The 14,168-nt window shown below is 40.6% G+C and overlaps 1 protein-coding gene across 4 annotated transcripts in view; it reads right to left on the reverse strand.

The window, feature by feature from the left end:
* Axs (Abnormal X segregation) overlaps positions 1-14,168 on the reverse strand; it is a 110,113-nt gene that overhangs the window by 42,622 nt on the left and 53,323 nt on the right. For 2 of the 4 annotated variants that reach the window (XM_083139025.1, XM_083139026.1), the window contains exon 2: positions 1,977-2,392. The exons of 1 other annotated variant lie outside the window; for it this stretch is intronic. In XM_083139025.1, the coding sequence (XP_082995151.1) occupies positions 1,977-2,337 (361 nt within the window). In that variant the 5' untranslated portion in view covers positions 2,338-2,392. Of the gene's footprint in view, positions 1-1,976; positions 2,393-13,049; positions 13,239-14,168 lie in introns of those variants that run through there. One more of the 4 variants, XM_083139027.1, reaches the window with a different exon arrangement.

A 14,168-nucleotide genomic window follows, 5' to 3' on the forward strand; every position in this document is an offset into this window, starting at 1 on the left:
GCGCGTGCTGTAGACATCCAAGCTTTCCCTTCAGATAGACAGCAAGGAATAGAGGGTCCTGTACGCCGAACCTGCTCGGCGTCCGGCCAGGAAAGGCATTGAAAAAAAATGCTAGAACGAGTGTTGTTAGTGGAGCGTTGCAAGCGGATCGCGAGAAATAGCTATTATAATGCCATGAAGGTCAGACATATATGAAATTAGTCAAGATTTACTTTATATTTACAGCATTTACGCATTTTTTTAAATATTAAATCTGGGAACGCCTGGCGTACGGGCGTACTATAACACTACGCCACTGCTTGGATAGAAATGAAATTGACATGCCGTCACCTTGTAATCAATTTGTTCCGGGTTCGATATCCAATGAAGGCACATAGTGGTTCGGATCCCGGTTTAAACTGTAGGTCCAGTCCCGATTAGCCTATCTGTGCATATAAAGTGAACTTAAAAACAAAGTCAATAGTAGAAATAAAGATTTCTTCTGTGCATTGCATCGTGAATGCACATGCGCACATGACAAATTTGCAACTAGACCCTGGCTCATATTCTTTGCTATTGTATAAGTATTAAACGTGAGCAGGTTGCAAGCAGGTGCAAGTATTGTCTCTCTCTCTCTCTCTCTCCCTCCAATGTTTGGTACGAGTGCCAGATGCAACGCTGTTACTTGGAAGAAGTTCAGCATATTTGTGCTTACGCGACCCAGTAAAGAAAGTGGAACAAAATAATGAGGTGCAGCTTTTTCAAGTTTCAAATGAACCAGTAGGAAACATCTTTGTAGTTCCATTTCACCCCTGAAAATTTTTTGTCACAATCATTCTACTGGCAAGTAAAATAATGTCATTCCCCTAGATCTAGAATTGCTATTTGTATACAGAATGGATGGAAATCTTAATTCCTCAAAGCAGCACGACAGAAAAAAAAATAATACGAGGCATGTTCAGAAAGTAGTACTTGTTTATCAGTAAAAATGGAACGATAGCAGTTATGATGAACGCAACTCCAACTGGCGGCTGGGAATCGGCGAATCACCGATCACGTGAATTATCTTCTACTGAAATCGGGCATTTTCGAGTCACAAGGTACCGAACGTTGTTCGCGGGAGAAAACAAATGAGCGTTGGGTCCACCACATGTTCGCAATTTAGTTTGTTGACGCCCATCGAGCTACACCCCCCCCCCCCCCCGAAGACGATTGGGGGCCAGAAAGGGCCAGAAATAGCCGTCAAGGTCAGCCGCCAGTTAGAGTTGAACATAAAAAACCTTGAGTTATTTTTACTACATAGGCACCATTGGCAATGGTGCACTTATGGTACCGGAAGACGACTTTCTGTGCTGCCAGCGCAAAGACCAACCGATTCCGCTGCAGGGCCACAATGGGCCAGCCAGGGGGACTGACACCCAGCCGCTCGACCAGAGGACAGTAGCAGAGATAAGTAGCCTGTTCCCTTTAGTGTGCTCACCTATCCTCAATAACAGGAATGCACATATGCGAATTCAGAACCCTTGTCACTGTAATTTGCTCTACATCCGACTCGCCGCCCATTGGTCAAAGGGACCTATCCTCCAGGACCCGTTACGGCTGAGGTAAACATCCCCATTTAGGTCTTGATGGAACCGGCCTGGGACGAACAACCTTGGTCCGTAACGCAGAGGTGCAAGGTACATAACGTTATCTAAATCAATGAACTAAGCAGGCTAGCCTACGTATATCCGCGGAGGTACAGGCAACCTCCTCTACGGAACCCTACTACAACTCTGTCTCGTGAATCCGTGGAGCAAGGCAGCGCATAACGGCAGAGAAGGGGAGAAAGCGAGTGCGCACTTCTGCAAGCTGGTAGCTACAGTCGCGTTTCCCCTACTTCCCCTCTCACGCGTTCATTGGTCGAGTCCTACCTGCGCAGAGGACTTGTTTCCGCTTGCTTGCTCTCGAGATTCCCGGACGGTGTGTACCAAGCTTCTGCTACGAACACAGCGTACCTTGAAGATGCTCCAGCTTCGTGTGAATCCCAAGAAGCTCGTCGATCCTCGAGCCCTGGTTTTCCACGAGCTTCGCTGTCGACACGTTGACGTCCACCTTGGGCTGACTCTTTGACGGGGCGTTTTGCGAACAGGGGGCGGTACAGGGCCTTCGGCCACCCACCTTGGCCTTGACGGTGACATGATAACCGCTGACGCCACCCATGCTCCTGCTCTTACTGGAAGCGCTCGACCACGACGCCAGAGATTCTTTGGACGTGTTGGTCAGCCTGTCGGGGGAGGAGCGTCTTCCCGCGGCGCATTTGCACCCGTCGCTCGATTGGAGACGCCGCTTGGAGCAACTGCAACACGGACCTGGCATCGCGGTTCGTAATTTATTTCGGCCCTGGTCTTGATCCTAATGGGTGCAGCGTCATCTGTGGAAGTGAGTCAAGAAATATCTTTGATCTGTCCCATTTCCAATACACACTGTGCTACACGGTGTGTCTACAAAGTTCCTAGACTAAATTAATAAAAAGTGTAAATATGCGAAACTTGCCATAAGCCTTGGTTAGTCTTCGATGTACATCCCTCCTAAGTCCACACACTTAGTGGCATGGCTGTACAATTGCTGGATGCCCCTGCGGATATTTTGGGATTGTGTTTAGGTGCCTCGTCACAGCTTCAATTTCCAAAATAGTGTCAAAACGTTGGACCTTCAGGTGAGATTTCAATTTGGGGAATAAAAAATAGTCAGCCAGTGCCAAGTCTGGCAAACAAGGCGGTTGCTTTAACACAATCACTTGTTTCCGTGCCAAAAACTGTTGAACAGTAATTGCCTTATGGTTTGGCGCATTGGCGTGCTGAAGAAACCAAGCACAGGATTCAGACAGCTTTAGTCTCACTCGTCGTAATCTCTTTAGCAAGCGCTCTAAAATTGATCTACACCCAGCTGTAATCATCAATCATCAGCAATCATCCTCAGTGACCGTGTCTGGTTTTCATTCAGTTTTTGTCGAACGTCTTCAACATTATCGCCAGTCCGACTGGCACCTTCCTGACCATCCCGGAATCGACGATGCCAAATGAAAACATTGGAATGACAAAAAGGTTCATTGCCTTTCTGAAGGGGTGTTACTGAGTTCTACACAAAACTTAATCGCCACTCTTTGTTCTGTTTTCAAATGCATGACGAGGGTAAAAAACACTGCATTAGTTGAAAAGCTGTAACTCTCAATACTGCACCGAATCAGACACCAATTTCACTACACACTCACTACATGTGACACTACGTAATATACATATGTACAAAATGCCACATTGCAGCATTTATCTTGTTACAATGTTGCCAGTTTAAAAACTTAGTACACACACACTGTGTACATCGTGGTCTGAAATCTACGTTTTGACTACTGTGATTTCATTACTCTACAAAGCTACATCATTACATCCACAGTGGAAAAGTGACTGGATCAAGTTATCAATGGCTACTACACAGTTAACGCAAACTGGTGTAATTTTAATGATATAGAGTATTTAAGAAAAATGTATGCAAACGATAACAAGTTATAATTATTATCTATCTTTATGTAAAATACAGCTCCAGAAAGTTGAGAAAAACCCGGGCAAACTTGCGCACTAACATCGACGGTTATGACTTCAACTAAGTTGAATATTATGTGTCTGGTTTTGCTGTGTATTGTTTTCGCCTTCATGGTGATAGAAACTAGGGATGGCTAAACATGGATTTTCTAAAAATCCGGAATCCGGATTTCGGAGGGAATCCGAATTTTGAATGGAATCCGGATTTCGAATTCGATTTATGAAGTGCGAGAAGAAAAATGGAAGTTTATTCGATTTTAACGTCCACTTTATGCATGAATGAAGGATCTCGACATCGGAATTAGGCTAATTACAACAATGCGATCTACCGTAAGATGAAGGAAATAACACCATTTTGTTTGGGTACGTCATACAATACCGTGCTATTTGGCTTCGAAGCAGTGGCGGCTATTAGAGGGGCTTCCCCCTACATTTTTCCACCTTTGCCCCCGCACTATGCTAAACCTTATCTACGAATTGAAAGTAAACTGTCCTTGCCCCCCCCCCCCCCCAGCCCAGTTTTGGCACCCAATCGCCGCCACTGCACTTCGAACACTATGTAAATGTTACTTTTACCATTACTATCAAATATTCTTTACTCTTACTGCTTATCAACAGAAGAATTCAGAGAATGTGCTGAGGTAAAGGTCAAAATTAATACCAAAAATGTAATTAGGGCTTCCCACAACTGTCACAAATTGAAAGAGAAGCCAATCACAATTTCAGATAAAGGGTAATCCCATGATAACGCAGGGTGGCTACAAACAAGCAGAAATGAAATTCCCTGACTTTTCCAGGACAAAATTTACATTTTTCCCTGACAATTACAAACTAAACTAAATTGATGTTTTTGCAAATAGAAATAATAAACTCATACAGATCCACGTATGGTTTTGTTAAGTACCAATATTATCTTCTATGAAATTGACTTAATTTTTCTATTCTCTATGATTTGAATTCAAACTGCAAAATAGTGAATTTGGAAAATTATTACAATTCACAAGCTTGGGAAGGATTACGGAATTTTGTCATACGCAGTAAGTTTAAAATAAAATACTTGATTATTTTTAAAGTTACGACTAAATGAGATAAGAGTGAAGAGTGAATGATTAAGAAATACAATTTGTAATTTATCAGTCTCTTTATACATTCTCGGTATTATATGTTGATATTTCCACTGAGGTTTGGAACCTCTGCTTGCAAGAACCATGACTGCGAACTCATTTTTCAATGCATAAAGCTACTTCTCTCTTCTCTGTAAAGCAAACAACTTAACTCTTGCATATAAGTGAAACGAACAAAATAAAGTGTCATATTTCCTTACATTATCAATGGGATTTCTGCTTCAGTACAGTATATCCAAGTGAAGTACTGTGAAACCGACAACATGCAGTTATACCATTAATGCTGACGAAAAGGGTATGTAGGTATTAGAAATTTAACGCAAGGAATTTATAGAATTGCATTGTATAGGTACCTGATTTACCTAACCACACATTAAAACAGGAACATTCTAATAATAAAAGCTTCTGAAAGTTCATATATGAGGGGCATCCTGAAAAAAGCTCCAATGGTGCCTATACGCAGCACTAGTGGTCGGAGAGGGACACACACATATGCAGGCAGGAAGAAGTGGCATGTAGCTGTAATCTGGTACAGTTGCAATGCAGCCGTTTTAGGACAGTTCTAGGTTAAAGATTGCAGCTCTCATACAGTCTCCCACCGACTGCGATGTAGCCTACATTGCACGCTCAGAATTTGGCACAGAGCCACCAGCAATCGTGTGAGGTGTGCAGACCGGACGTCGTGAGTGATAGTATGGTCAGACAATGGTGCAGACAATTCACGGAAGGCCAATCGAATGTGCACACCCCATACAGCTGAGTACACACGGGCCCTTTGCATCACTTCAGGTGAGAGATCTTGGACCAATCCCTGTACAGCCCTGGCCTTGAATGTACAGACTTTCATCTCTTTAGTTTAACTGAAGAGGTTTCTGGCAGGGCAAGGATTTGACAGCTACACTGCGGTAGAGATAGTTCCAGTCTTTGCTGTCAGACACATATACCATGGGCATACAAAATTTAGTGCCATGCTACGACAAATGCCAGAACAACGGTGGTGATTATGCCGAAAATTAGGTTAGGACTCACTGTTACTAATGCAATAAATTACAACTGATATTCTTGTTTTATTTATGCCTAATCGGTAGGGACCTTGATATTTTGTTATTTTTTTTTCAAATTGGTGTATTTTCTTACTTTTTATTTTTTATTTTTTACTATACGGTGTTATTTTTCCCAAAAATTCACATTTTCATTTTAGCGCACTTTCTGGCAAATACCTGAAATTATACCTTCATGGTGTTTTTAAACTACTGTTTCAAATTGTAAGTCACATGGCTTATTCCTCTTCGTGAGAGTTTGACATCTTGAAAGTTATTTTGGGAAAGTTATTTTCCATACTTCTTTTTATTAATTTTAAGATCAGGATCTTACATAATGGAATTTTCCCCGTATATACTGAAGGGTGCATAATGACCATAAGTGGCAACGCACCCAAAAAATTAAAATCAATCAATCTCAGGTGACAGATAACCGATATATTATGGCATCAAAAATTGGCATTATCTTTTTTTGACTTGTTAGTGTTACGTTTCCCAAAATTCGAGTTTTTGTTTTAGAACATTTATCTGCCAAATATCCCGAAACTTAATACTCCATTGTGCTTTTAAACTATTATTTTAAATTGTAGGTCACATGGTCTACGTATTTTCGTGACAGTTTGATATGTTGGAACATATTTTTGAGGAAGTAAAAGTAAAGTGCTCCCCTGCACTTTTCCTTGAACTTGTATAGGGGTGTGGAGTTAGGGCCCCACACTTTCTTGATCACGGCTGAAGGTAGGGGTGATGTGATCAGCACCACGCTCCTGGCTACCTTTATCCCTCAAAAGTTTCCTCAAGGTACCAGCTTCATATGATGCTGGGTAGGCGCCGGAGCAGTTTGAATAGGTGGAAAACATCCCGGTTCTCCCCCGCAGGGGATCGACCCCAGGTCTCTTGCATAGTAGTCAGACTCCCTAACGACTGAGCTCCATTATTACTCGCTCAACAAATGCCGATGGTGTGCAATTAGCTTGGTAATTCAAAACATATCTCATGCGACAAATCCGAAGATGTGGCTCCCGTGTGACGGTAGATACGCACTCGATCTCCTGTTAGAACCCTGCCACTTTGCTCTGTGATGCAAATGGTTTTGATAGAAGTTGAAAAATCGTGGGAAATAAATGATTGAATGTGGCTGTCGGAATTATTCCATGTATGTATAACTTTATAGTTTACTCTTGAGTAAAATGTTGGAAAACTTGCATGTTCTATGTACACAAACATGGCCTAGAAAAGACAAGAATGTTGGATTCCAATTCGCATTTTATGCCAAATTCGCATTATTTCGATATTTCAGTAAATTTGAGGTTGGGAGCATGCACTTGCCAATTTTTATACCGTTCACCAATGCAGATTTATATTTCACTTTTTCGTGATAGTATTCAATATATATCCCGTTTGGTTGGATTCTTCTTGATATCTAAGAATAGTGTAATGTCATTGTAAAAGTATGTTAACTTGTGCGAAACCAGTAATACGTCAGGATGATGAAAGAAAACCTTCGTAAGCACTGCTACATTAAATAAGGTGAAGTGAGCCAGAAGAGTAATAAAATTCCAGCAGCATATTTGCAGTCTAAAGCTCTTCTTGTTTATGCATGCGATTTTTGTTGGATGTTGCAGTCCATGCACTTTCTGTCGCATGTTGTAGTGAGATACTTTGTCGGGTGGTGATATTCGACAAAAATCGTATGTATCAATGGAGCCTATTTGTTTCCATGTTCCTTCAGTTTGCCCAACAAAATGCCTTACTACGACGTCCGACAACTATCTGACGGCGCCACCCGCTCTTATCCCCTCCATCTGTTGACAAGTCCCCTTACTACTCCCATACGGACAAGAAAAAATTATAATTCAATGCATTTTCCACGTAATATTTAGAGGCTTAACCTTTACTCCCCCGATGATACCATATGGTATCATCAGAGTAAGGTCGCACTCGCCCGATGATACCATATGGTATCATTGTGCTGATTACGAAATGACTGTGCTTTTTCGACCTTCATACTCTTATGTTTGGGTGGAAACTCTGACACAGGTCTGGAGCAAGCCTGGGAAATTCATATTGATGACCAACCTCCGCCCTCTCCGCAACATATCCATGCCACATTTCCGAACAGAGATTCACATTTTGGCTCATTATTCAACTTGTATGGCACCCACGAACATGGAACACGTTTCAATCTCTTTGGAAACGTCCATTCTTTGAAGAGAATACCAAGGTTTGCGCCTTCTCCCCAAAATAGCGGGAGAACAGGGGGCAAACTCCAGATTTTTATGTTTTTTTTCATTGGAATTCTGGAGTCGCGCCTCTCAAACCCCCTTCCTCCGTTAGGCGTTCTGAATTGTACACGGTTACATGCTCTGATGTAAAACAAAACTTATCCGAAGTAGATTGCTTCCATAGTGCCAGAGTTATAACAATTTTCTGAGCAATATGCAAATTACCTATTTTTCGTAAAAAACAGAGTTTCACATTTTGTCTTATTATTCAACTTGTATGGCACCCAAGAACATGAAAAATGTTTCATTCTCTTTGGAAACGTCCGTTCTTTGAAGAGAATACTAAGGTTTGCGCCTTCTCCCCAAAATAGCGGGAGAAGAGGGGGCAAACTCCAGATTTTTATGTTTTTTCATTGAAATTCTGGAGTCGCGCCCCCCCCCCCCAAGCCACCCTTCCTCGGTCCGGCGTTCTGAATTGTACACGGCTGCATGCTCTGATGTCCTAGCTGCAAAACAAAACTTATCCGAAGTAGATTGCTCCCGTAGTGTCAGAGTTATAACAATTTACCTCCAAATATGTAAATTACCAATTTTTCGTAAAAAAAATATCACATTTTGGCTTATTATTCAACTTCTATGGCACCCAAGAACATGAAACATGTTACGTTCTCTTGAGAAATGTCCATTCTTTGAAAAGAATACTAAAGTTCGCGTCTTATCCCCCAAAATAGTGGGAGAAGAGGGGGGCAAAAAGATTTTTATGTTTTTTTTTTTTTTTTTTTTTTTAAATTCGTAGGTCGTGCCCCCAAACCCCCCTTCCTCGTTTCGGCGTTCTGAATTGTACACTGTTGCATGCGCTGATGTTTTAGCTGCAAAACAAAACTTATCCGAAGTACCGAAGCAGACCTGCTCCCATAGTGCCTGAGTTATTACAATTTTCCTCCAAAGAGTGTTTGAATTTAAAATTCCCGCCGAGAAGCCCGGGCGAGAGAAATTTCTCTCTCTCTCTCTCTCTCTCTCTCTCCCTCCCCCCTCCTGCCTTCACTGGTTTCTGGCGCCGTGGTTGTGTTGCGCATAAAACGCGCCTAAAAGTTGAGGCCGAAACTTACGAACGATATTTCCTGTTCCCGTGCAGAGTTCCATAATAATATCTTTAAATAAATAAATAAATAAAAAAAAGTCAATGAAGACGAAATTCCCTGACATTTCCCTGACTTTTTTTGACACCTAAAATTCCCTGACTTTTCCCGGTTTTCCAGGTCTGTCGCCACCCTGTAACGTCAATATTTAGGAAAACTGATGGTTTGTATATCGCTTTTTATATTGCATATGCAGAGGGAAGTGTCATAAAACTCTTCACAACTGCTTTCCATTTTTAGGTTTGTATTGTTTAAAAATTACTGTTAACTATCAGGCATGGTGGCTCTTCTCAGAGTACATCTCCGAAAAAATCGTGTAATTTTGAAAGTTAACAATATGATGAGACTTGGGTCTCAAATCGCCAATGAGAATCTAAAACTTTTCAAAATGGCAGGGAAACAAGGCCCAAAACTCAAAATTTAAGAGAGTCTCCCCGATAGCGCAGTGGTAGGTAGCGTCGTCGCCTTGTAATCAAGGGGTCCCGGGTTCGATACCCGGTGGAGGCACATAGTGGTTCGGATCCCACTTTAAACTGTAGGTCCAGTCCCGATTAGCCTTACTGTGCACAAAGTGGACTTAAAAACACCAAATCAATCAATCAAAATTTTAGTTCATTCCTAGAACTTCAAGAAACCTTTCGGTCATTCGATTATGTCGGCCAGCACAGAATGGTTCGCAGAAGGGAAGCCAAGTGTAATATATTCGAAACAGTAGGTAAATTTAACTTTTCTTCTATTTTGGGAACTCGGGAAAACTACAAAAAAGGGGTTGGGATTATAGGAAGAGAGCAAAAATTAACCGACACCTACCATTGTGATCCATTTCATTCATTCCTTCTTTTGCCCTTCACTGTAAGGTGCTGCAAACAATTTGCGAACTGAGAAACCTCGAAACTGAATTATTTTGATACTATTCTTATTTTTACTTTAACGTAACTATACATTATAACATGGACGCATTTCAGTTTATTTCTGCTAATTGCGACGAATGATGATGAATGATCGTCAGATAACATTTACGAACAGGCAATCACAAACAGCAGTCACAACCAGACAGACTCGAATTTGGAACCTTCGCTGGAAACTCAATAGTTTGGGATTAAGACACAGACACAGGAGCCCCACACCAAATGAAAAAAAAATACACGTCACATAAATTTTTACTTTTAATTACATCGTTTCTCAACCTATGGGACGCGACCCACTGCTGCGTACTGAGGGGGAGTTTGGTATCTGGCTCGAAAATATTTATTTACTGTGTCTTAAAAACCTATTACATTTAAATTACCAAGATATATTGTTTTAACAATTTAAATTTAAGCCGTGTTGTATGTAGTCTAAACTCTACATTTCTGTTATTCGCGCTTTACCATTCCTTTCTACCGGCATCATTGATAAAGAACCACGTTTAACTCAAGAGAATCTGATATCTATTTCCTTTCTGTCGCAGCAATGAATTCTTAATTATCTATTATCTATGCGTCACATGCGTGTCGACTCAAGGTGTCGCTTGATATTTCTAACCGCCTGTGTGCGTATATGCGGTCCCAGAGAGGTGTCAACTTTGTCATCATTAGCATCATCAGATGTTAGACTAGAGTAAATTAGTTTTTTGAATTATATATTTACTTTTCTAGAATGAAGTATGTGTAATTTGTTTAAGCAAGCGTAAAAGATGGCTTCTTAAAGTACTCGATGTTATCAAAAATATGATTATAAACTGGGTGCACACCCCTACAAGTAAATTTTCCCGGTGCCCATGCTTACGGGTCCCATGAAGTGTAATATCATTCAAGGTGGGTCCCTGACTGAAGAAGAAGGTTGAGAACCACTGTGTTAATAGGAAAGGAATTATTCTTCCTATTTCCGATGCGTTAGACTAAAGGAACAAAACCAAATAGAAAATTCGAATTATATTCAACTGCAAATTTATCCCCCCCCCCCCCCCGCCCGAGCGTGTCGGAAGAAAAATATAGAAAACAATGTAACGATACATATCAATAGCGATTCTTACAACAAAAAACAAAACACACCTGAATATGAGCTAAGGACAAAAAAGTGTCCGCAGGGATTAAAAGGAAAGTTGTTCCGACTAAATCAAGACGTCTAGTGTTGCCCACGAGACAGGACTTTGGCCTGTCTCGTCTCGTGGAGTCACGTGGAAATGCTGTCTCGTCTCGAAAATATTCGTTTGTCTTATGACACATGGTCAATCTCGTCTCGTCTCGAATTTTTAAAAGCCTGTCCCGTCTCGTCCCGTGGGCAACACTAAAGACGTCAAATGGATTAACATTATTGTAGTGAGCAGTCTTATCATTGAAAACAATGATATCTGAAAATATCATGGAAAGATAAGCATGATCATTTTATGGGAATATTACTACTACTAATAATAATAATGTTTTCATATTGTATACCAAAATCAAGGTTTTTGTTGCATACTACTAGAAGATCGTATTCAAATGAAACAAGTGTTAGCCAACATCTTTGTTCGTCAGGCTTTTTTAACCGCATTTAAAAGTTTCCCAAGAGCATGAATCAACTCTGTCCTACGGTAATTTGAATCCCTTGAATAGGGAAATAATGTCGAACTGCAGCGAGATTTCAACGGCTGCCTCTTGTCTTTGTCATAGCTAGAGCCCGGAAGTTCAGGCATTTATTTTCGTTAAAGTAGGCAGGCAAAAAGGCATTTATAATGTGGAAAATAGGCACTAAAAATGAAAAAAGGCAAAATAAACCGAAAAAAGGCACATTTGGAAGTCGCTTACTTTTATACATAATTTCTGGCAAAATGTTAAAATCTAAATTGGGAAGAGCATTTCAATTTTTTCCGTCTTGATTGCACATAACTACAAGGTGCTTTTTAAGTTCTCGACATTCATTGCTAGTCGTCTGTCAGAGAGAATGTTTTTCATAATAGAAAATGATCTTTCACGAATTGAAGCCGCTTCATTTTCTGGAAGAGCATCGATCACCTCACTGATTTATTGAAGGTTGTTAGCATAATATATAGCTGCCCATTACGTCAAGACTGGTTGTGGAGGTAAACTAAGCTCAATCGCAACTTCCTGAAATTTTCGGGTTTGAGAGGGAGATTTCAGAAATATCTTCTTTGTGTTCGAAATCAACCTGTCCACTTCAGCAGTCAATCATGCACAAGAAATGTTAACCGAAAGGCAATATCCTAACTCAGCATGAAATACTTTTTTCTCACACTTTTCTCCTTCAGCAATGTTGAAACATGCGTGAGTTCAATAATACTTAAATAAGGCGAAAATTATTCACATAATAAACGGAAGAAAAATAAATGCCAACAACGTTTTTTGGGAGAAAAATAATTTTTATACACATTTTTTAAAAAAATTGTCATATTTCATTGAAAAAGGCAAAAAAGGCATTATAATTAAAAATAGGCAGTGGGGTCTCAAATAGGCAAAATAGGCAAAATGAAAAGGCTTCCAAAACATTCGAAACAACATAAGAAACGTATATCCAGAAAAAAATTATCAATATAATGTTATGCAGTAAATAAAAAGAGGCATTTTGCCAAACTTCCGGGCTCTAGTTATATCTTTTGATGGGGTACAGTCAACAGCAAATATAATGGTAGGCAAATTGTCCACAGCTATTTTCATTACTTTTTTGTTCTACATCCTGTGTTGTTTTAAGGAAAGAAACTATGTTGGTTCGAAGCAGACATTGTTCTTTGCTTATTGAAGTCATTGTCTCAATTCGTTGTTATCATATGGTGTAATTCAGACCGAATGAAAATGGTGGTGGACAATTTGCCTACTGTTTCTTTCGCCGTTGGGTACAAAGGGTACGATTTGGATCGAACAGTTACAGAAATTTAGGGGAGGTACAATACCCAGTTCAAGCACTAATGTAATTAGCATAACAACAAGGGCTTTATCAGATTGTAACTATACTGTAAACGCAGTATAGTTCCTTGTGATTGACTTACCCCTTCTTCTTACATTGCTGTCGGTGGATGGACGAGAGGAATTGTCCCCACAACACGAAAACCCCATTGGAAGAAGAATTGCATACACACAAGCTATCGATTCGGTTAAAGCTTCACCAACAACAGCACGCTTTCTCTGCACGAGATAGACTGAATACGAAGGCTTCCTATCGCCGTAGTGTCAAGTAACATGTTCCGCAACAGGCTTGTGCAGTTCAGGCCGGATCGGTACAAACCGGAAATACGTCATTTTCTCCTCCTTGGCGCTAAGATCTTGCTACGTTTGAAATGAAACAAATGAAAACCGGTACGCGTTTACGCATTCGCGTTACGCATTTCGTTCGGACTCAAGACGGTGTCAAGGAATAAGCAATTATTTTTTGGGGGGGGGGGGGGTGAGGGGCTTTATATCAGTGATGAAGGAAAGTGAAGTGCACATGCAAACGCGCGTGTAATGATTAGTTGCATTTTTTTTAAAAAAAAAAATCATTAAAATTTCAGTAACCACCAAACGTCTCTAATTCCCTTATTTTCGTATTTTTCACATTGATAGTTACGTATTCTGCATTCCTAAGGATTCTTCAAGTTCGCGTTTCGTTTTTTCCACGCAAATAATGTCAATTGTAGAAATATCGAGTATTTTTATATTGTTCACTTTCGCTTGCGTTACATGCGATATTGCGAAGAAATCTTGACTAGCGTTGTCCATGATCAGTGGTTATGCAGTGTTGCAATCTTCTTCATAGAAAAATACCTACTTTGGTGTTACTGATTTTGTATTTCTTTCTAGATTCGAAAAATGCACGGACCATGCACGGATAACCCCACGAACGATTGATAAATAATCCCACGAACCATGCACGGAAAGCCCCACGAACCATTCATAAATAGTCCCACGAACCATGCACGGCAAGGTTAGGTTAGGTTGTGTTAGGTTAGGCAAACATAGTTAAATTTGTTTTTCAAAATTAGAATTTTTTTTCGGGTTCGAAAACCCCACGAACCATGCACGAATAGCCCCACGAACCATTCATAAATAGCCCCACGAACCATTCACGGATAGCCCCACGAACCATTCATAAATAGCCCCACGAACCATTCATAAATAGCCCCACGAAC

The sequence above is a fragment of the Lepisma saccharinum genome, chromosome 17 (assembly GCF_977018435.1).
Source record: "Lepisma saccharinum chromosome 17, izLepSacc3.1, whole genome shotgun sequence".
Taxonomy (NCBI): domain Eukaryota; kingdom Metazoa; phylum Arthropoda; class Insecta; order Zygentoma; family Lepismatidae; genus Lepisma; species Lepisma saccharinum.